The sequence below is a fragment of the Sander vitreus genome, chromosome 12 (assembly GCF_031162955.1).
Source record: "Sander vitreus isolate 19-12246 chromosome 12, sanVit1, whole genome shotgun sequence".
Taxonomy (NCBI): Eukaryota; Metazoa; Chordata; class Actinopteri; order Perciformes; family Percidae; genus Sander; species Sander vitreus.
The window spans coordinates 12,860,366-12,886,493 of NC_135866.1; the positions used below are offsets into that span (position 1 = coordinate 12,860,366).

The following is a 26,128-nucleotide window of genomic DNA, read 5'->3' on the forward strand; positions in this document are numbered from 1 at the left end:
GGTGTGTTATATTAAATTAATTATTGATCTCTGCCTCATATCCAATTGCTGTCTTAGTCCTTTGATACCTTGTTATTGATGTATTTTCACTCTGGTTGTAAAATGTGTCTGAAGCCAAAATGCATTTTCAGCTGCAGTGATACAATTTGTAGTCCATATTGAAATGAAGGAAATCAATGAAACGTACACGTGGAGTTGCATTTACAATGACCGGCTCAGCTGTGGTGTCCATACATGAAGATAATGAGCTGAAATTGTTATGTTCTGTGTTAATGGTGGGCATCACCTCTGCCGTATTATACACTAAATCAGAATTAGTTTTTTTTTATTGTTACAGAAGAACTTTCTAATTGAACAAGGAACTGTGATGTAAAGGGAGTCATTAGACCGTAAGACATTGTGTAAATTAGTCACAAATATATTGAATTTGTAAGGTAGGGAATTAAATTAAGAAACCATATTATGCTCATTTTCAGATTGTTGTTTTTTGGGTTTCTACTAGAACATGTTTACATGCTTTAATATTTAAAAACGTTATTTTTCTCATACAGTTTCTCTTAACGCTCCGTTTAAGCGCCTGTCTCTTTAAGCCCCCTCCTGAAAAAGCCCAGTCTGCTCTGATTGGTCAGCTTTTCTGGGTCTTCCACACCTGCACTCTCAGAGTCTCTGCACCGTCATTGCAGCCAGGCACTTCTTCTACCTATTTACAGTATAGTATAGTTATAGTTGTGACATCACATTTAAAGGCACAGTTTCTGAATACAGGCTGTGTTCATTTCTCTGTGTATGGAGCATTTTGATACTTTTACAGTATTTATATAGCACCTCAGCCTTTTTTTATAGTAAAAAATACATGGAAATTCTTTTTTTTTAAATTTGGGACCTTTATTAATGGGTTAATAAATGGTTTTACGTGTTTATTTAACTCCATTAAAACATACATTTATTGTTTAGGCTCTGGACCTGGCTCTGTGCATGCACATACTACAACTGTATTGTGCATATAAACTGCATGTTCATATTTATTGGCTGTCTTGCTCTGCATACTACAGCCAGACATAACAATATTCAAACAGCAATATAAAAAGGCACACTTGCATTGTTGTGCCTTTGTCTTGTGCATTGTTATTGTTTGTGCACCTGACCAAAACCACTTGCAGTATGTTCTACATACTAATAATAAAGTGGTTTTGTAGTTCTGGGTTCTGTGTTTGGGGATTTGAAGCCATGAAGATGATTTATTTATCTTGGCAGGCATACATTTCTGTTTGTTTATAACGTGAAGAGTTTATGGGCTTCTTAGGTTTGACACTGCTGTCTTCATCTGTCTTTTTGTTACTGCTGTTACTGCTTACTGCTTGTTACTGTCTTTACACTGCATGAGAAAACAAAACAGCTAAACATAGTTTCTTAAAGCCTGGGTTTGTAGGGGCTTTAACCCGCTGATGCATAACATGGGTTAAAAGTGACCTGAGCAAATTATTTTGTTTCATATCTTTGCATGTTATGCATTTTATTACTTAATATTCCATGAATTCTTCAATTAAGTTGTTAATTAACATCACACACATTTATTTATATGTTAGATCATTTTATTTTTGAATAAAACCCAATTTTTGCATCACTACTCCATTAACGCTCAACATTGGTCAAAAAAATGACCCGTATGTATTGTCAATGGAATTTGATAGGAAACTTTGATTAGTTTACATATTTTCTATAAAGACCATATCTTTTGCAGACCACTCCCCTCTAGGTCACTATTTCACCTTTCTACAAGACTTATCACAACAGTGTTGTTTTCACATCAGAAACATCATGTGCATACATCATTTTGTTAAGATGTGGTTCTATGGCTAGAAAGATGTTAGAATATAATAGTTATATTAAAATCATTCAAACAGCTTAACCCAATGTGTTCTCACTAACTACCTGTTGTAATAGCTAGCTGTTGCTGTGGTGTTGAATGACATCTGGATCCAGTGGTGGACTCAGGCTGTCTGAAGGGCAAAAAAATAAAAAGGGTACCAGCACCAAGAAAGTGTTGTAGCATATAGGGCAGACTATAAAGCACTGCAACATGTTTTCTGCACAAGAAGGACATGGGTTTGTACATCATAATTATTTTCTAATCTAACAAATCTATCACTCTTCTGCAAAAATGTTCGATACATGTCTAATATTTAGTCACAGATTGAAGGTAGTGCTGCTTGGTGGTGTGGAAAGGGTCCGTCTGGTGCTCTTCATGACAGATATCTTTCTAATACATTTCTCTTGTGTTGTTCTTTTACATAACAAAGACTATAAGAGGTGTAAAAAATAGGCTACAGTACAACAAATTATTAAGGGACATACATGAGGGGGTCATCGGTATATTCTCTATCTTGTTAGGGGTCTTTGGGCTGAAGAAATTGAGAACCTCTGCCCTAGAGGGCCCTGTATCACATTTTATCCACTAGAAGGGCACTCAAAAGGGACTTGAATCGCATTTCTCTTGAGTTGTGCCGGTAACGGAGAGTACGCAAGTCTATGCACCAATCTATCATCAGAGGGTTAAGACCCAACCTGACGGAGCTGGCAGCAGTTTTAGACAGTGCTGTACCAAAAACAGTTTGACCAATAAGATGATATAAAACATACTGTACATATACTGTAGATAACCTACCAGAGTGTTAAGGTTAATCTTGACAGTAAACTGTGCCATAATAATCTCAGTTTCAGCCTCATGCTGCACTCCTACCTCAGCATTTTGGGACTGGGTAGCATCTGGCCTGTCCGTGTATTTGTTTGCCCACAATGCAATTCTTCCATGCTGTAAACAAGACGAGTGAGGCAGTCCTCTCGCTGCTTTGGTTTAGGGTCCTTCTTTGTGCTGCTAGGCAGCCCTGTTGTTTTTCTGTGCTAAAAATACTTGTGTGGAAAAACAGAAAACAAAAGAAAAAAGGAGAAAGAAATTCATATTCTCCTGCGACACATTAAGCATCCAAAAACTGTGGAGCAGCCACAGCTTTATTCCCACTCGCATACTCCCTTCAGTGTGGGAGTTATTAAGGTGTTATTATAGCTGTAAAAGAAATTTGAAACGTATTCCATGGATGCAGCCTAAAAAGTCATTTAGCTCTATATTGTGCAGACTGTATACCAACATAAATCAACCTCTCTGATGATTTCATCTAGTGCAGCATTAACTGGATATATATATATATATATATATATATATATATATATATATATATATATATATATATATTATTATTATTTTATTTATTTTTTTATCTCTTCCATCCACAAGAGACATGCAAAAGAGACAATGACTCAGTGGCAATAAGGCCCAACGTGACTCTTCTGAAATCTACCCTGAGTAAAATCTGTGATTGGAATATGGACTTCAAAAGGACACAGCTTGTAAAAACGTTCTGCGACAGAGAGAAAAGTTCCCAGTATAAGCCACCCTGCTTTTGAAGCTCCTTAGAATTAGAATTGAGGATAAAGGGTCAAACCAAGATAAGAAGGCATTTGTAAAAATGATGGCCCATAGAGAGATTAGTCAGTTTAGGATGAAAACTAATTTAACATCATCCAGTCACTGTGTGTCTATATTACACCTTTTGAGTGTTGCTCATATTAGTTTGAAATACCAGTTTGAGCTGTTTAGTATATCATCGGAATTTTGTCAATTGAATTTAAAGTGTAAAGAGGGATTAAAGGGAGCTTATATCACTGTTTATCACTACTTAGCCAAGCACAGAGGATGGTTTGACGTATATGTCAGAGTTGACATATGCAGCTAATTCATCTCTATGTTACAGTAATGAGCTGTAATTCATGTATTTTATGCATTTTACATGTCTTACAAATAATAGGCTGATTAAAACATAACATAACATAATAATAATTGATGTGCGCTCACATCTCCCATTCTTTGACGATGTGTGAATGAAAGCTGATGTTCTTTAGACTGACCGTGCTCTGGAGTTTTGCTCCTGCCTGGCTGATGGCTTGTCACCCTAGCCCTCGGCTATCCATACGAATGGGTGACTACAATAGAGTCAGTAGACAGGAAAGACCGGCCTACCCAGTGGCCTCTTTTCTCCTTCATACAGACAATAATATAACGACCCAGTTGCACAATCAGCTGCACATTGATCTCAGGGCCATCTAGCCTTCAGCACATTTATTAGTCACTGATCATGGAAGTCCCTCACTAGTCCATTGGAAGACCACAAGAACGGTAACATATTTGTTCTCATTGGAAGACATTATCAAGTTATTGTGTGGAAGTGGCCAAGGGACATTAAGCCTTAATGACAAGAGGGTGATGGAATGTTAAAAGCATGAATGGCTCTCGGGGGAGTCTTTGTTTCCCCACTTTTTCTGTGCCATTCTATTTTCCTCACTTCATTTTTGCATGTTTTCTTTCAAAGGACAATAAAAAAAATATTTCTCTAGAGTGCACAGTTGCCATTAGGGCTGCAACTAACGATGATTTTCATTGTTGATTAATCTGTGGATTTTTTTCTCGATTAATCGATTAGTTGTTTGGTCTATAAAATGTCATAAAATGGTGAAACGTGTATCCCAAAGCCCAAGATGACGTCCTTAAGTGTCTTCTTTTGTCCACAACTCAAATATATTCAGTTTACTGTGATAGATGAGTGAGTAAATTAGAAAATAGTCACATTTAAGAAGCTGGAATCAGAGAATATTTCCCTTTTTTTCCAGAAACAATTACGCAAACCAATTAATCGATTATCAAAATAGTTAGCGATTAATTTAATAGTTGACAACTCATTGATTAATCTTTGCAGCTTGAGTTGCCATTTGCTTTTGCTTAATGTAAATGTTTTTTGCTGTTGTCATTTTCGAATTGTGATAAAGAAGATAAGTGCATGTGTGTGTGTGAGACAGAGGAATAGAAACAGAGAGAAAAAGAGATATATGACCTGGGTGTCTGTAAATGTGTGTGCATGGTTTATGATTACGTGTCCTTTTGTGGAACACATCAACCATTCATGCAAGAAAAACCACAGCGAGATGAGAAATTCCTTCCGTGCACTCTCAGGCAGCAGAAAGTGACATTGAACGCTCATATACAAGTTGAAATCTCATGCTCAGCCGATATGCATCTTATGAGAGAAAGAGCGTTCATTATTTTCGTCTCAGTGCGCCCCACCCTTCCCACCTCACTCTTCCCCCATTTCTGTGACCACAGTGTCACGACTGTGCGTGGACTGAGAATGATGGCAGGATGGGGCCTGATAAATGAGAGCTGATAAATCAGTATCACGGACAGACAATATCTGCTGAAACAGAGGGTGAGCCATTCGAGAGATATCTGCCTGCAGTCAGTGAGAACACAGGGAGCTGTAGATCAAGGCTGGATGTTGGTGTGATCACCACACAAAGACCTGGGACTCAAGAACAAGTCCCTTCCAGTCTCTGTGGATGAAGCAATCCAAAGAAATTGATCTAACATTAAACTTAGAGGGCAACAGTGTAGAAATGAAATTGATTGATTCTACGCAAGTGACTAGGTCTATACACAAATACATTGAAGTCTGCATGAGCCCTGTGTGTGCACTTTCTGTCATCCAGCCTACTTACTTATTCATTCGAAGGTAGCATGCAAGGACTGGGAAACCGTAAGAAATATGCTCTTGCTGCTGCGGGCCAGAAATTTCTATCGATAGCCTTGGTAGCATCCATCTTCCCAATGTCCACCAAAGGTCAGGAGCAGCATAACTTAGAAGCTGGTTTTGCATCGGATTCTAGTCTGTATTCTGCATGTTTACTGACAGTCCCCCCCACGGTAGATGGGTGGATCTGTGACACTTGCTCAGCCATCCACACGCACACGAGCACACACACACACACACACACACACACACACACACACACACACACACACACACACACACACACACACACACACTGAGGAGCTGAGGATGGCTGTGTCTAGTAAATCTACGATGGTGAGAGGGTGTTGGTGAAAGCATTGTTTCACACTCAATAAAAGGGGCCCTGGGGTGCTTGTAAGAACAGCAATCTGCAGCCATTTTCCAAAGAGAACACCTTGGGAGTACTCAGAGGTTATAAGTTAAGTTCCTCCTCGCATTTGCAGTTAATATTTCAGATAAAAACAAAAACAATAATGTGCCAATGCACATACTGCAGTATCTAATAGGAAAAGATATGGAGTCACTGGAATGCAATGTGCACATGAGAGCCAGAAGGATACAACCAAGCTCACACTGCTAGCCAACAAATGATAGCACATGCATTATTTATTTTTCTGATTTTGTATTTCTGAGTGTTCTGAGGTCTTTTTTTAAATGTGTTTTTCGCATGTCAGACATAAACTGGCAGATGAAACCAATGTCATTCCCATCCAACTTAATTAGCTTTGTGAATAATGTTCTGCATAATCACATTTCCTTGCATTACTATTTTTTTTTGTCAGCTAGCTAAAATGTGCAAATGAGATACTTTTTTGAGCAATTATTTCACCCATCCTTGCTGGACCATATGGCAAATAAATGATGAAAATGTGTTTCTCATAAAATAGTCATTCCAATTACCGCTCAGTCAGTCAATGTCAATGATTATAATCCTCAAAATACGCTGTCCTTAAATTTCCCAAAAAATGTATTCCAGCGTCACTCGAGCAGACTCTCTTGCATTGTTTAACAACACATGTTGGCACACAGCTGTATGTTTGGGGTGTGGATAGTGAAGGAGCTGTGCAGCGGCTGCCTTTATGTCCTGGGCTCTCTTAGATTGCCAGCTTTCCTTCGAGGATAATCCATGTTTTGAAATTGAAGTGCAGTGCTGGAATATCATTTTTTTTCTCCCCTTGCTGAGGGTTAAAAATGAAACAGGACTTGACTGCTTGGTGGAGATGAACCCGTGGGAGCAATCTGAACATCAAGATGACAATACGGCAGGTTGGGAGAGCCTGCACAGGAGTTTAAGATGGGGAGCAGGCAGTATTAAGAACTGGACAAATGTACACTCTAGCACTATGCTTCAACTCTTAAACGATCCATCTTTTGTGTATAATTTAAAGCAATAGTTTGACATTTGGGATTTTCTGGCTGAGAATTAGATGAAAAGATCCAAAACATTCTTAAATCTGTTCATTAAATGCACAGCTGGCAAATTTCCCAAAATCTCTAACTACTCTAATGTTGTAAAATCTTCCTCTGAAAGGCCATCCTGCTTGGCTGCACAGTTCTTTGGGCACGTTGGGCACATCTAAGCCATAAAAAGGATTTGATGGAGCCCTTTTGAGATGTTGAGTCACTAACCACATCTGTGCCTGACAAAAGATCCAAGCAAAGAAAACAGTTAGGCAAAGGTTTGTGTGACGCTTCTATTGGCAAAGTACAAAACAAAAGGAAATGCATTCAAACCAGCCATCTGGTTTGAAAACCTCAAAGTAAAAGAAAGTGATTTGGCAAAACAAATCTGTCTCAGCTGCAGTTGAAACAACACCTCGAGGTCAGACAGTTCGTTGTTTAACATTTCACCCGACTGGGCAACGTACAATTCCATGTTGCTTCTGGCAAATGGAATGCACAGCTTTGCATTCTCTGAGATAAGTGATAGGTACCAGACAAGGTCACTTGAAATCTACTCTATATAAATAACTCCTCTCCTAATGCAGGAGGATGTATGAAAACGGCTGGTGTTCTTAAAGTGGTACAGGATGTGGAACTGATTAACACAGAGCAGCGACACTGATTACACCAGCTGAAAAACAAAAGACAGGTACGGTTCACTGGTTATTCTCTAATAGACATTCACTGCGTTTTGTGTGAGGACTACAAAACCAAACTTGCTCCCGTCTAATCTGGTTGAATTAATTAACCATGTCCATATGTATTCAACTGGGTGCCAGTGGTGCCTCTGTGAATTATAAGTCCCACAGTGATAGAGGAGAGAGGGCAAAAGAAGGGCAGCTGAAGGCTAAACGGCCCACGTTCTGTGACTTTCATCATCCAGATTCACCACACACACGACGGCTGAACAGATCATTACCGCACCACCACACACACACACACACACACACACACACACACACACACACACATCAATCTCGTCTCCATCTTGCCACGTCTCAGGAGTGCAGATACACGCAGACCCCCTCGAGGCACTTTTTGGAGCCATTCTTCATGTTGAGGTCAAGTCCAATCTGACCTACAGTACGTTACAGTACACATGGCTGATAGCAGACAGGTGCAGGATGGATTTGGCATTTCGATAAGCTTTTGACCTCGACTTGGTTTCAGAACAGAGTGTTACAGAATGAGCTTAATGTTGACTTCTTAGCCTGCAAGCCACACAACTTATCAAGAATTGTATGTATGCCTAAAGCATTTATCTTGTGTACAATGTTTGCAAACAATTAAATAAGGGTATAAATGATTTATTCTCCCCTCTGGTAAAACATTGTACAATGAACTATTTTTTTGTTTAAAGCTGTTGTCCTTTGAGATAGATTGCACAATTCGCAATCTAATTACGCCTCTGCAACAATGCTGAGTTTGAGTAAAAACAAAATAAATAAAGAGGCAGTTTAGTTTTTAGCTCCAAAATTAGCATTTTATTTGGATGGTTGGGGTCAGAGATGGATAATTTGTTTTCCAGTACACATGGTTATCCTCAAGGCTTAAGTCCAAAACATTTTCCAGTCTTAAAGCTGATTCAGTAATTAGTGCCTAGCATGTCATCCCACCCCACCCCATCCACCCCTTTTTGGTACAAATTCAACAGTTGTGCTGACGAGATCACTACTTTTCCATTTTTATTAATGTTTTTTTCCCACGTTTTATACAAAAACTCTCTTAACTTCTACACATTTAATGTCACCCAGATTTTTTATTTTTTTTCACTTTGTAAATAAATTTGGGAAACAACAGTTTTCGTTTTTGTTGTCATGAAAAGATAAAAACATGCAAAAAACTTGAATTTGTAGTCCAAATTATACATTTACAGGTTTGGAACTTTTTGCACTTCTTCATATACTACATCAAAAGAAAAAGATAAAGAAAAAAAAAACATTATGTACACACATCTTTTTACAGTGAAGTAAAGTTGAAAATATCAGATGATGACTAAGGCAAATGAAGTGTACATAGATTAGACCAAAACCATTTTTTTTTTTTTGTAAAATACTACATCACTTCAGAAAAAAAAGAAAAACAAATCTGCTACAAATGTATGATTCATAACTCCCTTTATTTGCAACCAGCTGCATAATTTTAATTTTTTTTGTGAAAAAGTCTAGAAGTCTAGCGTACTGTACAGTGCTGTTCTTAATTGTTTTTCTTTCCATCCAAGCTAACAAATGATCCTTCATTTCTTCGTCTTTGTAGTTTATTGAAATAATCTTCAACAAACAGGAGCGTTGTGTAACCAAAGAAAAAAAGCATGTAGAAGCATACCAGAGTGTAACATACTTTGTTTGAAATCACTCCAAAAGTCAGTACCATTAAAGCCTTGAACATAAAACTAATCATTTAGATCCAAAAAAATGTACAAAAAGGCACATTATATCCCAGTGCTTCTGTACTGTGAAATTCAAGTGTAACTGAGCGCATTCAATACCAACAATCCAAGTGGCGACAGTCCACCAGTGTTCCCTCCCACAACCTCCATAACTGGACCACAGCCTATGCCTAAGCTTTCAACAAGCATATGTATGCGTAGACTACAACAATAAGCCTAGGTTGGTTGTTTTTGAAAATAATTCTGAATCAGTGTTTATTTTTTGTTTCTTTTCTGTCACAGTTCCGTCACTCTCTTAGGGAATATCAGAAGCTGTCCATGTCCATCAACAGGAAATCTTTCCTTTTTTCATGTTTTTTTTCATCCTTTTTTCATCTTTCAGGGAGTGGCTGTGTGTCCTAGTCATCACTTCCACCGTACATGTCTGCCAGTTTTCTAAAGCGAGGGCCCCAGTCGTTGAGGTAATCGTAGTCCTGGTCGCCCCCGCTGCTGGAGGAGTTGAGGGAGCTTAGGGAGCCAGCTGTGGAGCCGCTGCCCTCGTAGTCGAACACGAGCAGGGAGTCGTAGGGAGGAGCGGTGGGGTCGTTGTCTGCTGCCTTAAGTCCCTGTACAGAAGGAAATAAAACCGCTGTTAGATGAGAAGATTAAGCCACGTCTGCACAGCAACACTGTCTGCAATAAGGAGTGAGCCACATCGATACAACTCCCTCCCCCCTACTGCTGCACACAAACAGACTAATCTATCCTCAAACCAGTCAGTGGTTCTACCTTCACTTGTTCAGGAAATCTGATTAATCAGGCTCTAGTGTTCCTGTGAGTTTCCTCTGTGTTTGAGTTGGGACTCTCCTGATGTTTCTGGGATGTCGGATTATCTGCTGCTTGATCAAAAGCCAAGATTGAGCATGTCCAGCAGCCTCAGATGACTGGAATCATCTCCCCTTCCCCTACCGGCCCCTGTGCAAGCCCCCTTCCTCTCTCTTTAAGAGCGGCAGTACAACTCCAGCGCTGATACTTTGTCTTTTAATCTAGATAGCATCTTTAATATCATATTTATCTGAGTCCTGCCTAAACAGTAGTAGTAAACACTGAGCTCAACTGGGGCCAGGGATGAGAGGAGCGCACGTGTGTGAGTGTGAGTGTGTGTAATCTTGAGGCCCGTGATACTGGTGGGGTTGGTTCTGTTCTAAAGATTGACTGCGACATTCCCAGAATTCCTCATAGCGTCATGAGAGGTCCTTATGGATTGTTATTGATTTCCAGCCCCATTTCCTAACGGGACTCAGGAGACTTGATGGATTGCTAATCTAGGAGTTGAGATGTGTTTTGGCCATGAACGACTTTGGATCTGAGCCTGGTTTCTCCCTCTCATCGCCACAAGTGAGGTAACCCAACAAATAATAAATGAATTAACAGAAGTGGAGCAACACAGAAAAAAACAAGACATCAGCTCTTTGGGAACTCAAAGATTTATAGTTTTCTCTCTGCTTCCATTATAGCGCTGAAATGCTCTCAAATAAAAAGATGGATTGAATTAAGGTGCCTGGGCACTTAGCGATTATTTTCCACTTGTTAGCTTTTGTTAAGTATTTGCTCAGGGCTGTGGTGCTGATAATTTGGTGGGAAATATGACAGATGGATCGTTACATTACAATTACAACCATAATCGCTCTGCTGGTTATAGCCCCCTCCATCTACATCCAAAAACCCACTGGCAGTTTCATAAGGTTAGTCAATCACAGAACTCAGCCTAATTTTGTAATAACTGAGTCATCCACTGTGCTGGAGACAATCAGAATTCTCAGAGAAATGATGAACTGTCCTCAATTTCCAGAGTCGCTCTGTCCTACAGATGATAAGAGCGATGTGTATTAAAACCCACTGGTATTTCTATTAAGAGACCAACCTTGCCTGGGCTGAAACACGGCACTATGCAAAAAAACAATAAACACAATCACTTCAGCTTTATCTCCCTCTATGGCACTTTGACCACCTGTGGCCAACAGAGGTCATGTCAAGTTGGTGCTGATGTGTCTAATGTCCGCCCCCCCTTTGTGGGAACAGACCACGAGCAGACTGATAGACCTTTGTTTGTCCGACGTTGAGGTTAAAGTCCTTATGCTAAACCTCTGCCTAATTTTTTTTGTCCCTCGAATTTAATTAAGAGCCACAAGCTCCTGGGGCGTGTGCACATTGCAGGATGGAGATCAGACCCCCCCGTCCCCTCCCTCCCTTCTCTGTCTCCCTGCTCCTCTGGCGGCTAGCCCTTATCAGTTAGGTCAGATTCCAGCTCCATGTGAGCACTGGAGCTACCATGACTGAGCTTTAGCGACAGTCAAATCTGGGACTAAAAACAGATCAACGTTGCCTGGTTGCAGTGAGCGTTTTCTGGGTCAGGATGCTCAGACTTGTAATGTCTCAAAGGTCTGATAAAAAGAAAAAAGTCTAATCAAGGCTGGTGTGCATAGTCAAACAGAACTTATTGAGCAGTGCAAAATATTAAATTTCAACTCAATACTGGCCGTTACGACAAATGTTTTATGTGTATTCGTGACACACGTCGAGGGCGAAAATGAGTGGTGCCCGGGTAAAGGGATCTGAGAGATAGATGTTCGGGGAGCAGAGCTGAAAGAGCAAGTTCTAATCTAAAAACATGGGCGCCATCCAAAAACTAAGAGAGAACTCCATTTGTAATGCTGTGAAACTCGTGCGTGTTGGAGCTGGTGAAAAATACATGACTGCTCTTTTCATTTTACATTCTCCCTTCATGCTGGAGTCAACGATGGCCTCAGGCAAACAAGGGCACTCTGAACAGTGCACTCCGATAGAAAGCCAATGTATTGCTTCTCTCATCTCCTATTTCTATGCTGACATATCTATAACTCTATGTTGGTGGAAAGTGAGGAGAAAAACAATGATATCTAAGTGAGTTAGCATCATGTACTTTTTGGGCTTTATGTGTGTCTGAGTGGATATGTGTGATGAGAAAAGTTTCTACTTTCTAAAGGGAAAAGATGAAAACAATTCATATAATAATTGATTCAATTTTAAGTCAATTTTGTTTTTCTCCCACTACAAGGCAGTGCACAGCTGCTTGATACGGAGTCATATAAACCAAATTTGTTTATTAGACACAAGTTTATTATAAGAAAGTCATTCAGCTTGAAAATGAAATTCAAGCTTTGCAACACCACTAATCCTTTCACTTCAGCTATTTTCCTGGGATTTGATTTCACATACAACAAAACAATCTGAGTTTTCAATAACTCTGTATGCTGGATGGTGCTTTTACCTCATTGATGAAGTCTCCGATGTCTCCAGGGTGGGGTGCTGCTGACCTCATGGGGTACTGAGGCTCAGGGTGGAGGGGTCTCTCGTCTAGACGACGGATTCCCACCGGCTTGATGGCATCAGGCTCTATCGTGTCCGGCTGCTGGAGCTGACTAAGGTCGTAATCCTGGGGAACACATAGACAGATGGGTGTTAGCTAAGCGGCGTGACGAGACCCCAAACGCTGCGTGATTATCTAACGGTATCGGTAAACACCTATTGAGCTGCACAGAGGAGAAGAAGTTCAACTGAGCGACGGAGAAGATTTTAAAGTTAGAATGCAGCGGGAAGAGTTGAGAGTACACAAGGGAAACAAAAATCTTCTTGTCTGTGAAGCACAAGCCCAGGGACAATCCGACACATTAAAAGAGCCAGCACGGAGGGGGTCCACGCTGAGGACCACATCATACGCTGCAAGAGTGTTTGCACTTGAGCGGTGTGCTGGAGGAAGGATGTGCAGGTGACTGTTTTGCTCTAATCAATGCCCAGACACGGGATGGCGGATATGCATAAGCCATTGCTAATCCTATTAACATTACCAAGGCAACCTGAATGGCTCGCAGTTTGTGCAAAGTCATGGGCAGGCGGAGGAGAAGGAGGAGAAAGAGTAAAGAGAGAAAAGGAGTAAGGAGAGAGAGAGGCTGCGGTGAAGAGCAGAGCTGAGCTGAATGACTGGATGGTATCACGGTGACAGCAGATATGATAGAAAAAATGTCATTTGAGAATCAGGGTGTGTGCCTAATAAGCGTGCATGATGGATTGTCCCTCTTTAGAAGATTTTCGGTAATCCATCCATCTCTAATATCCCCCTTCAAAATTGCCTTTGCTCAGTTGCACATGTACCTACACACAAACACTTGCACACTCCCAGGAAGAAGAGGCGGCAGACGCTCCAATGTAAAAATAAACATGAGAATAAATATAAACCCTGTGATGATGCACAAACAACCCAGATATACAAACACAGCAATGCATGCGGGCACTTGACAAAGACCTACTCATTTCCACACTAATACGTATCATCTCAAATCTAAAACAAACACATTGATTGTCCATGTGTAATTTGATTTCATGGGGAATGACAATAAACCCTGAGGCTAGCTGGAGGAGAACAATGGTCATCACACATCGCGCAATATCGCCATCCATCATCTTTGCTCCATTTTCAGTCAGACTCCTGTTTGGCCTTCTCTAAAGTGGCACACCGGAGGGGTCAGGAGGCAATGACAGGAATTGCAATAGAGACGTATAATGGCTGAAGTCAGCAGGAAGGTCTAATGACAAACCTGCCCCCTTCGGGGAATTGACTCCTCACATGACATTGGCCTGAAGAAATGGCTGCCCCTTGGCCCTCATGACCCACATTCAAACATGGGAGACTGAACAAGGCTAAACCTTACACACTTAAAGGACAAATCCGGCGCAAAATGAACCTTGGGATTAATAACGCGTGTACGGAGTCGACCGTTCTCTGGGATTTGATTTCATGCTAATTGAATGTGACCAGTTTTAGTGTTTTAGTCATCGGGGCAAGAGTAAAGTAAAAAGATACAGATACAGACAGTTTATTAAAAAGATTAGACTGTTCCGTTCACGTATACATGCGGCCGCCATCTTGGGGAAACAGTCACGACCAGTCGAACGACGAACACCGTGAAACCAGTAACCAGTACATAGCTCAAGCATGGCGTTCATCGTTCAACTGGTCGTGACTGTTTTCACAAGATGGCGCCTGCCTGTATACGTGAACGGTACAGTCTTTATAATCTATGTTTTTAATAAACTGTCTGTACACTTCCAAAGTTCTCAATGCTTCGGTTTGCATGTAGGGACCCTCATTATGCTACCGTGGAAGTGTGGTGCTATTTTGAGCCTTTTGAGTGGTATAGAAATACCACTATTTATTCTTTTTACTTTACCCGTGCCCCAACGACTAGCGTTATAAGCTAATTAGCTGTTTGCGCTAAAACTGGTCACATTCAATTAGCATGAAAACATATCCCAGAGAACGGTCGACTCGGTACATGTTACGAACCTAGGGGTTATTAACCCCTAGGTTCATTTTGCGCCGGATTTGTCGTGAGACAAAGCTGAGCCATCATTCCTACTGGTAATAATAACATTGTACACCCATTTACTCACGCAGCAACATCACTAAAAATAATTCCAATGGGGCAAGAAACAAAAGCTGTCAGATGATCACACAGGATCCATCGCAGTTTATAGAGGGACTTTCAGGTACGAGTCTGACCTTCCGTACGTAGCGTAGTTGTGAGCACACGCAGGTTTCCTGTGCAATGATGGATTGTTTCCTACATTTCAGGTATGCTCACTTTTGGCTTCACCTCCATAAAGTGGTATAGATAATGTGGCTACAGTGCTGGCTTGTTGACAACATGTCTTTGCTTGACATTTTGGGAAATTTGCTTTCTTGCAGAGACTTACATGAGAAGTTTTCTACTGCTGTCCTTTCAATATAAGGCTGGAGCCAACAGCAGATCAGCTTGGCACAAAAACTGGAAACAAATGTGCTCGTAGACAGATTTTGTAACTTTTGGACAAAGCAAGGCAAGCTGTTTCCCCCTTGTTCTAGACTTTATGCTAAGTTAAGCTTCATATTTACTGTATAGACATGAGAATTGTATCTATCTTCTCATCTAATTCTCAGCAAGAAGGCGAACAAGTGTATTTCTCAAATTGCCTTACTATTCCCTTACATGTGACCATTAATGTTTCTCACCCTGTTGCGTTAGTTTAGTTAGTTAGTTTCCTCCTTTTCTATAATGTAATCATAATTTAAATCAGTCCCTCCAGAAAAAAACGCGATTATGCGATCGCATAATTCAATGCATAATCAGCCAAAGTCCGCATATTTATGCGGGGGCCGCATTTTTTCAAATACGCCGCACTTTCGCCGCATAACTTGCCGATTTCCGCGCAAAATATGCAGGGCTTGCATGATTTCATAATCCCCGCATTTTCGTTGCAAAAAAGTCACATATATCTTAGCAGAAAGTTGAAAAATGTTGCGTTTACTTCACACAAGAGCAGCCATTTTCCCCTGTTGCCATGGGAACGTTATGATGTGACGTAATTACGCGACGTGAACATCATCGAAAAGCTGCAAACCCCGCGATGAAGCCATGATGACACCGCAGTTTTTGCAAGTTCCCGCAATTTCATCACATAAAATTGCATAAATATCCCGCATATTCCATCGCATTTTTTAAGAAAACGTGCCGCATAATCAAGGATTTTTGCCTGCAACAATCACAAAAAAACTTTCTGGAAGGACTGTTAAATAATGGCCAGAAGTGCAAAAATAAGCCCCAAGTTGCGATAAATCTGAATTATCTTGAGATAATATTAGAGATGTTACAGTTCCTCTGACATGTTAAACTTGTCTTGTCTCTGGTGACAAAAACATGAGGCACTTATACCATCTGCATAAACAGGTCTGATTTGTTTTGTTTCACTTACTGCATAGGGCTGAAAACAAATCATAACACTTTTCAAAGCATGCCTCTAAAGTGTGCATCAAATCATTCTGACGTCATTTGAAGAAGCAGATGACTCATTCCTTTCTCCCATTTTATTTATTTTTTTTAACCTGCGAACCTGTGCACGACTTGATTTGCTATTATTTCAGCATTATTTCTTTCCATGTCCTGGAAACGTGGCCTGATCAGCTGTCTGCCTTTGATGAAATGAGTGCTTGACAAACCAATACAAGCCAGGGCAATGGCAGCAGCAACTAAAATCATATACTCTGAGAGCACCCAATGGTCTGACACTTCAATTTCCTCCACAGCGGGAGATAGGGAGAACAGAGGTGGGCATTATAAAGACCACATCACTTGGAAAGTCAGGGCCATTTTTTACCAAACACTGACTCTCCCGATTCCGCAGACAAGACCATTTTCTCCTGGCACACTGCCCTCCTCGGCGCCACTCAAAATGGAAGCTTGTTTTCCCTCAATAAATTGCTGCATATGCTTGTTTGCCTTTGAGGGGTGTTATATCATCCAACAGTTTCCTTTTCAACATGTTGTGGTCCACAAGTTTGACCATTTTGTATGTGAAAATGAGAACGTGAATACACAAGTGGGTCCACTCTCTCCTGCCTAATCACTAGCTGATGTGTAATGGCTTTCCAGTGATATTGTTACCTTAGACAGAGCTTCATTATTGTGCCACAGCAGATGTTTATCTCCATATGACATCAGCTTACCAATTGCAAGTCTCCGAGGCTAATTTGGCACTGTGCTGGGTCAGACCAGGGTCTCCTGCTCATATCTGCTGCTATACCTAATCCACCGGAGCACTTCAGCCAGCAGCAAGAAAATAACCAATTTGGTATATTATTGCCTTTTTTTTTATAAAATGCTTCCCTTACTGCTAACAATGGGTCATTAGGACAATTGAGTTTGTGTCTGTGTGTGCCTGATCAGTGCAGGGGGATAAAGAGATGTGACTTTATTGATGCCTGTGGCACTGCATTTCTATTGTGCGTGTTTGTGTGAAGCGGGAACCAGTTCCAGTTGAGCAACCAGTTCCAATATTTCCAGAACCGACTGGATCAAAATGTGTTTGTCTTATCGATTTCTCGATTTACAGCTCCTATTTTAAGAAAAAGGGTTCTATTTCCAGGAATTATCTTACTCGTTATTGTGACTGCGAAGTGTATCTTAGAGTTGGAGCAGCATAATAAGCAGGTCTTTGTTATTGAAAGAGTCTAGGTGGTACCCTTTGTCCTTATACTGCTTCAGTTATACAGAAACTGCTACTCTGCTGCATACTGTGAATATGACCTCAATGTTTCTCACTAACACAGACCACACACTCACCCTTTCAAAAACAGCTTCATGGTACGTAGGGCTAGGTGTGTTTTTTCTTCTTCTATACCAGTACTAAATGTCTCTGCTGAATACAAAACAATATTTTCTGTTACTTACGCAAAATATAAAAATGAGTTGCTAAATCCCAATTGTTGCTTAGATGTATGCGTCCAAACCAAGGAGAACACAGACAAAGCAGCACAGACTGCGTTTATTTTCCTCAAAACTAACTAATTAAAATAACCAAAACTGTTTTTACTTTAAAACAAAAACTATGGTAAAGTAGGAAACAACACTAATATAAGAAGCAAATTGAAAAAATAGTTTTTTAAATAACAACATAATTGTTATAGAGTCTACACACTGTGTTTTATCACGTCATTCTTACCTGATCCTCCTCTCCTCCACCTTCCTCATCATACTTGAGAATGTTGTCTCTCACATCGTCCTCTGGGTCGATGAGGAGCTGCTTGGCCTGACGCTCTTTATCGCGGCGCTTCATCCACACAACAAACATCAGCACGAGAACTGATGGACAGACAGAGAGAGGGATCTCATATTACAAAACATAATAACTTAACGTGTTTTCAGACAAATGTAATCGGCTCCAATGTTTTAGAGCTTGGATCGGGGCCTGATCAAGGCTATTTTTTTGGTAATCCTACAGTAATCTAGAGATATATCTCGGATAACGTTTAGCTGTCTTTATAATCCCTGTGTGTGTTTGTGTGATGTGCGGTTTGAGAGAGGCACTGAGACACTCACTGAGGAGGATGATGATGCAGAGGAGGATGGAGATGATGGCACCAGTGCCCAGACCAGCAGCCATGATGTGTTGCTGGTCAGTGCAGTCTCCATTGATGTCGCACTGGCACACTTTAATCCGCAGATAGGAGGTGTTGGACATGGGCAGGTTGCCTGAGTCTGTGATTATGATGGGGAGCTCATAGATACCGCTTTCAAGGAAGCCAATCTTCAGGCTCACCTGAGCATAGTCACCTGAGAGATGAAGAGGACAAAAGACAGAAAGCGTGAGTGAGTGAACCATGATGGCTCCTTGTCAGAGCAAACACATTAGTAGATACAGTAGTGAGACAAGAGATTAAGTTACTCAATGTGTATAAAATTTAAATAACATCATGTTTCTTTAGCAGAGGAGTCTTTCAGAGAGGATTAAATCAAAACTATGAATAGTCGTTTGTATAGGCTGTGTTCACAGTACGATTACACTCCTATTACCACAAATATGCAGCATAAATTCCTACCTGGAAGTTGCATCAGCATATCTAATCCAAAACATGGTTTGGATTTAGATTTGGAGCTTATAAATCTACTGAATACCTTTTGATAATGCTGCTTAGGCTAAATTCCCAGCTGCAATAATCCAAATGCCATTATCCTATTAAGATATATTCACTGCTTTTCAACTCGCACTGTAATAGCTAAACACACAACAAATGAGTTCCTACCACTCATGTTTTCATTTCAAATTAGCATAAACAATTAATGTCTGCATGGTGATGTTATTACTTTATATTGTCTCTCCCCGCTCTACCTGACCCCTCTGCAGTCTGCTATTTACACGTTTTCAAAGTGTTGCTCAGAAGGATCACAGATCAAGGTTTCAAGCTTTAATTACTAAACAACAGACTGCTAATTGTTATATATATATATATATAGTTACATATTCTACAGTTTCCTTTCTAATAATTAAATGAGACTAACTGAAAAATGCTGAAAAGGGATATTGCATATTCTCTTCTTTCATTTTCCAGTAACAAATACAAATGAAGGCCAAATAGCTGAATCAACACCAAATGAAGATTAGTATATAATAGTGTCTTCTGCGTCTTACCGCTGACTCTTGTGATGGTCCAGTTTCTCCTAACATCAGAGGGCCGGTGGGCTAACTCAAAGGCAAACGGCCCAGCATTGGGGTTCAGGTCTCCATCGAGTGCAGTGATGTTGATGGCATTTGGCTCTGGCTTTTCACATATCTCTGTCTCCTGAGGGAACACCTTGGGAGCGTTGTCGTTGATATCCAGCAGGTAGATCTGGAGAGTACCTGTGCCACTTGCTGGAGGTACACCTGCATGGGCCATAAAATGACCCCACACTCAGTACATACATATTTATGGAATAAGGCATTTCTTTAAAAATGTACATATGGATGGGAATATATACTATTGAAATGGCAACTCTCATTTTGCAGTCATATGCATTCAACAGAGAAAAAGTAAAGTATGGAGTTTATTCTCTGGATATCAAGCTATAATATGACACTCTAAACAGTTATTTACTCTAGTGGAAAAAGACTTATCCAAACTGCATACTGATCTGGGAAACTAACCTCAAGTGAGGGGGTAGACCGAAAGACATATATCAGAACAGTATTTGGTGTGTGTGTGTGTGTGTGTGTGTGTGTGTGTGCGTGTGCGTGCGTGTGAAGAGCGTCTTCCTGACGAAGGACACGGGATGGGAATACTAAAGCAGACAAACAGAGCCCACTGTCGCTCCTCTCAGGCTCCTCTATGTATTCACTCAGCTAAGAGGCTTTTTTACCATTCAGGCCACGCTCAAAGGAGCTAGTCATCCAATCCTGACCCATTAATGCTGAGAAACCTCTTTATTGGTAGAGTTTTTAAGCCTATTGGCCCAAGCTATGCTCCACAGAACAGGGTAAACCTGAACAGAGGTAAATCCTGCCAGTGCAGGGAAAAGGTGAATACATCCACATGCTGGATGGTTCTGGGATTGCTAACACATTAACCTTCAACTAAGGTGGTCAGCATTCCAGACATGCCAAGTGCCTGGTACAGCGCTGACCTTCAAGCATGGAGAATGTCTTTGTGGCTGTAACTGAGAGGTTGTATTTTTTTTTCAATAGATATGGTGCGTTTGTGGACTGGCTTCAAGTGAAAAAACATCACAGTGGAAGTCAAAGTGATGCTAGGTGGAAGATTGACCTTTGAGAGGTAGGACATTAGACATCCGCTCAGCTTTCTTTTGAAAAGGCAGCATTATCTCCTCCTGAATGCTCTAACAATAATGGCCTGGAATAGAGTGCTTGTGTAACACACTAGCTAAAGCATCTAGACCATGTAGCCGGTGCATCACAGGAGCTCAACGAGGTATTTTTGGCAGGTGCAGTACCACTTGAATGGTTACATACCGTTGTCAGAAGCCATGAATGTTGCATTGTACAAGCTGTTCTTCACAAAGGGCGACTCTCGGTCCAAAATGGCAATAGTTGTGATACGACCGGTGTTCGGGTCAATCCTTAGCCAGTTGGCTGGATCTGAGAGTTTGGAGTATCTGAGAAAAGAAAAAGAGGTTTACACAGTGATTTATAATCCTAAGTATTCACTTAAGTTATCAGCGAGCTTTTTTAAAGTAGTGAAAAACTTTAAAATGGTTCAATTTTGTTTCTGCAGAAGGAAATCCTGCTGGTAAATTTAGTCTCAATTTACAGTTTTGCTTTTGTTTTTATTTGTTTACACAAAATAAATATTTCAGATGTCATGCATTTTACATAATTATTCTAAGTTTTGAGAACAGCCTCACAGGGAAGACCAAACTGGCTTGTTGTTATCAGCAGCTCAGACTAATTTGTAGGGCAAACTGAGGAATTACAAAGCTATCTTATTTCACATGGATCAGCTCTTCCACGACCAAGCACCTGTGAGGCAAGGCTTTTGATGATGAACAGGGGAAGAAATAGGGCTTGTTCAACACGAATAAGATGCTGGCTGAATATTGTTATTTGAGCAGGAATGATGCAGAAAGTCATCTTCACCTACCATGTTACTCCTGTTTCACACAGGGTACAGTATAGTCAGTGATACACCTACCAGCATCTTCACTGCTGTTGTTGCCAATTATTTCAGCAAAATGTGTGATAACACGTGATTTAAAAACATCTGTGCTGGATGTTTAAGGGACACCAGACATTCTAGGAAATTAAGCTATGAAGTGGACTTGATTCTTTGAAGGTGTGTACTTAACCTCCTTCTTTTTCCTTTTTACTGTAAGAATCTACCTGATGCTTTGCTGCATGAAGCGATCAGGGTCCTGTGCAGTGAAGGTGGTCAGTGTTGACTCAGGCATCATTCCCTCCTCCAGTTTAATGAGTTTGGGGTTGGGCTCGAAGTAGGGACTCTCGTTGACATCTATCACTCTGATGGAGACAGTGGCGGTGGACTGGCGAGGAGAGTGGATCCCTCTGGCCAGGGGAACCTCGTTCCTCGCTTCCACTGTCAGCACATACGTCCTACTGATTTCATAGTCAATAGGCTGGAAAACAGTAAGGGAGAGTATATGGAGAGTGGATCACACATCAGAATGCAGGATGCATGAATTAAACAAATGGGAATCACATTACACATTACATTACAATCACATTACATGTTTGGTCATAATCCAAACTGAGAATTTGCTAGTGGCACTTACACCATACTGTGTCAGTCAGACAAATTAAATGTAAAAAAAAATAATAAAAAAATAACAATAATTGTAATGTTTGTGTCAAATCACCTGCAGTCACCTTCAATTGTATCAGTACTGGTTTTCCTGCAAGTTGCAAAATGCTTCTATTCTTCCAACGACTGAACTGGACAGTTGTATTAATAACTTGCTCTCATCATTACCAGGTGGCAACATAACAAATATTCTAACTGCCAGTTATTAATGATGAGACAACCACCCCCAAACCTCTCAGTACAGCAACCATACATTTCCTATGCATCTCTAAGGGATTACACGGGTGGAGTTTGAAGAGAAGGCCTCACCTTGACGACTGTTACCAGGCCCTCGTTAGTGGTAGGATCAGTGGGCACAGAAAACCTGCCAGTGGGGTCACCCCCGGTGATTTTGTAGACAGCGTTCCAGGCCGGCGTGTTGGGCTGGTCCTTGTCAGTCACCGTCAGGTTAGCCACAATGACATTCACTCGGTTTTCAGGCACCTCGCCGAAAAACTGCATGAATAAACCATGAACATACAGAACAGCGAGCTGTTAGTGATACTGCTGTGGCAGCAGAAAATACTCCTACTGCCTCACACAGCACAGCAGGACCAATCTTGGGTAAATAGGCATCTAAAGTAACTTGTCATGTCATCATGGTCATCTCATTCCCTGTCCTCCCCTGATAGCACAACAGTAGCATCACAAATTTCAGTGATTCGCGGGCACAGTAAGTGCCTCTTTCACTCGGGCAGACATTCCAGTAGTTTCATGTGTCAACATTTGGAGGGGAATATAACACTTTATGCATGAGTACCTGCTTGTATATTTGTATGGCTTCAGAAAGTGCTGGTCAAGCAGAATTAGGTAAGTGAGCAGAACGGGCAGGTTGAGTGCATATATGGGGTGAAATAGGGGTTCTTGGGATGCATTCCCTTTTACTAAGATTGCTGTGTTTATGTTTCAGATATGAGTTTGTTTCTTACCGTCTCAGCAGTAAACTCTGGTGGATTGTCATTAACGTCAGTGATTCTGATGACAGCAGTGGCTGTGTTGGAGAGGCCGTACATGGGGTTGCCCTCCATGTCAGTGGCCTGGATGATCAGTGTGTACTGAGGAACTTTCTGGAAGGAGAGGGAAGAGAAGCAATAGCAGGATTAAAACCCAATTCTTTGATCTTTGAGCAATATAATTAATTCTGTGGGCACATTTGGAGAATGTGGATTTCCTCACTGAAATGTCAGTTTGTATGTCAATGAGGACAAACGATTATTTCATTCAATATAGCACAGTTCAATACTGCCACAAACTACAGCCAGTAAGATTTTGTTTTTTTGGCCCATTTTTTTTTGTTTGCGATAGACTTTACAAGTGGCCCTAATAAGCTGGCAACTTCTAGCACATCAGTATTAATGTGTTTCACTAAAATGAAAACAAATCTGAACTGGCTAGCTTCTTAATTATGTTGACTAATGGTGGCTTTTTATATAAATCTCATTTATTCTCTATGGGGGATGAGAGATTGCGAGTGCATGTATGAAACTTGCACCTCTGCTATGTACATCATAGTGAGGGCTAACAAATGTTTTTTTTTCTTCACATTAAAAGCTACTCAGGTGACAGACCAGTTGCTAGGTAATGAGAGTCGGGCTAATTACTTTCATGGTGGCAACTGGTGGACATAAAACGGCGGCCCCAGGGCAGAAGTGATTGAGCAGCCACCTAGCCAGATTGCCCTCACCAGAATTGCACCAACTGGCTCCAGCTTTGTATATTATTTGTTTTATATTCTCAAACAGCTATGCGATCCAATTAAATGAAAGAGTGGTGACATTTACAGCACAGGAAATAGCCCAAAATGCAAGTAAAGCTTCTGCTTAAAAGAAAGAAAGACAGAGAGGGTGAAAATGAAGCAAAGGAAACATTTAGCTGCTCAGTGATGCACACTGCCTGCTTGTAAGAGTAAATAAGTGTGAAACAGCCGAGTCCATTTCTACTTCTCATTTAGTTGGTAATCAACAAAATTCACTTTGGCTCATTAGTTCTCAAGCAGTCTGGATATTAGCAAATATACCCCAACTGTGTTTTGTCATCATATAAAAAAAAAAAGTTTAGCTCATTTATGTAAACATAAAGAATGCATATGTTGATATACTGTAAATCTACAACAGGCAGCAAATGCAAAACAAAATTAAATTAATATAATGTGGATAAAATGGTCTTGCTAATGAAAGTCTCACTTAAATAGGTGTTATGGCAACAACATTAAGGTGTATGAAATCAAGGGAAAGAAAGCTAAGCCCTAAACCGATGAAGGAGAAGTGAAGAAGAGAAAGAATAAAAGGCCACAAAGAAGGAAAGAAAGAAGACGTGTCCAGCACCTCTCTGTCCAGGCCTGCTGCCACCGTAATGATGCCTCCTGTTTTATTGTTGATGGTGAACATATTGGAAGTCGGACTCTCTGGATTCTGAGACAGGATCTTGTAGCGTAGCATCCCATTAGCTGTTTTGGGGTCATCTTTGTCAACAGAAGTCACTGTCATAACAAATGTTCCTACGGGATAGAAAGACACAGACAAGATGCAAATATTTAATTTTTCATTGACAATCAAAATACATTAGAAGTTGAGTGAATAGTACCACAATTGAACACTAGATGTATTGCTTTGTAATATAGAAATCCAATGTCTTTTCTTATGATCTTAAAATACCCCCAAACACTTTAATGCAGCAGAAGAAAAGTTAACAAAGTGGCCACCCCAGGAATGCCATCAATGCTGTTTGATCTGCTAACACGGCGGCAGCATGTGAAGCCAGAGGCTCAGACTACAGCCAATCGGTTGCTCATCACAGTGTGATGCTGTGCTTTATGTGGTATATTACCTGGCTTGGAACCCTCTGGAACAGTGCCGTTCCAGATCTGATGAGTGAACTCGGGTCTGTTGTCGTTCATGTCGATCACATTGATCACAATGTCAATAGGGTTTTCTACCTGGTTGCCGTTCAGGTCCACTGCATGAGCTCTCAGCTGGAGGAAACACAAACACATCTGGACTGTAGAACTGTTCAAACAAGGATGATTCTCAACTGTGCAAACAATATATTGGGACAAACTACTCGCGCAATGTCACCCATTCAACTGCTGTGACAATTAACCCCACTAACCAGCACTAAAAATCGATTTTCTGTATGTTGAAGAGCAAACGGTTTTAGAAAATCCTCTTTATTCAGACCAGCATGACCAAGAGAGGAATTTGATTTTTGTAGAGATTTAATACATCCCACAACAAGCTCTAGCATATGCAAGGCAAAAGAGAAACAAAGTATTAAATCTGGTCAAATACCTGACACAGAGTCAACAACAACACAAGCATTTCAGGTGTGTTTTTGTGGTTTTCTCTTGAAACAGATTCTGCTGCATTTTTTTGCACTTCAAGTGCATCTTTCGTGCATACACACAACTGCAAGGTTGGTGCCTTACACAGGATTTCGATTCACTGATCCATCTACTGTATATTGTGATTCCCATTTATGATCTAGACAAATACAGGTAATACAGTATGTATTAAAAAAATCTACATAGGGGGAAATGGGCAAACCCATACATCAGTGAAAACTACATAAATACTAAGTTGCTCCTGTAGTTGTAGTTGTATAGTTTAAACCAAAGTATGGACATATGTGAAGGTTTTTTGTTGTGAAAGTCTTTCGTGACCTTTAAAGATAGACTCTGAAGGCAGTGAAGTCTATCTTTTCATTTTAATTACATCCTTGCTTCTGTCTTAAAGCACATGCTTGAAGAGCAATACAAACTAAGCTATTTAATGTAAAGACCATTGCAATGTAATGGGAGAACCACTAATGAATAAAGCAGCTCTGAAGGAGATGGAGATTATCATAATGTATCTACCACACACACACACACACACACACACACACACACACACACACACACACACACACACACACACTCACTCACTCAATTCACTCAAA

At 40.6% G+C, this 26,128-nt stretch overlaps 1 protein-coding gene across 1 annotated transcript in view; it reads right to left on the bottom strand.

Annotated features, from left to right (window-relative positions):
* Positions 1–9,145: 9,145 nt before the first annotated feature.
* The window catches only part of cdh2 (cadherin 2, type 1, N-cadherin (neuronal)), a 59,951-nt gene continuing 42,968 nt past the window's right edge, over positions 9,146–26,128 (bottom strand). The window contains exons 6-16 of the mRNA XM_078263902.1: positions 25,019–25,163; positions 24,517–24,689; positions 23,122–23,259; positions 22,463–22,648; positions 21,715–21,968; positions 20,848–20,990; positions 19,531–19,764; positions 18,441–18,674; positions 18,064–18,203; positions 12,800–12,964; positions 9,146–10,115 (exon numbers count right to left, since the gene is read on the bottom strand). Of these exons, the coding sequence (XP_078120028.1) occupies positions 9,909–10,115; positions 12,800–12,964; positions 18,064–18,203; positions 18,441–18,674; positions 19,531–19,764; positions 20,848–20,990; positions 21,715–21,968; positions 22,463–22,648; positions 23,122–23,259; positions 24,517–24,689; positions 25,019–25,163 (2,019 nt within the window). The 3' untranslated portion in view covers positions 9,146–9,908. The remainder of the gene's footprint in view (positions 10,116–12,799; positions 12,965–18,063; positions 18,204–18,440; positions 18,675–19,530; positions 19,765–20,847; positions 20,991–21,714; positions 21,969–22,462; positions 22,649–23,121; positions 23,260–24,516; positions 24,690–25,018; positions 25,164–26,128) is intronic.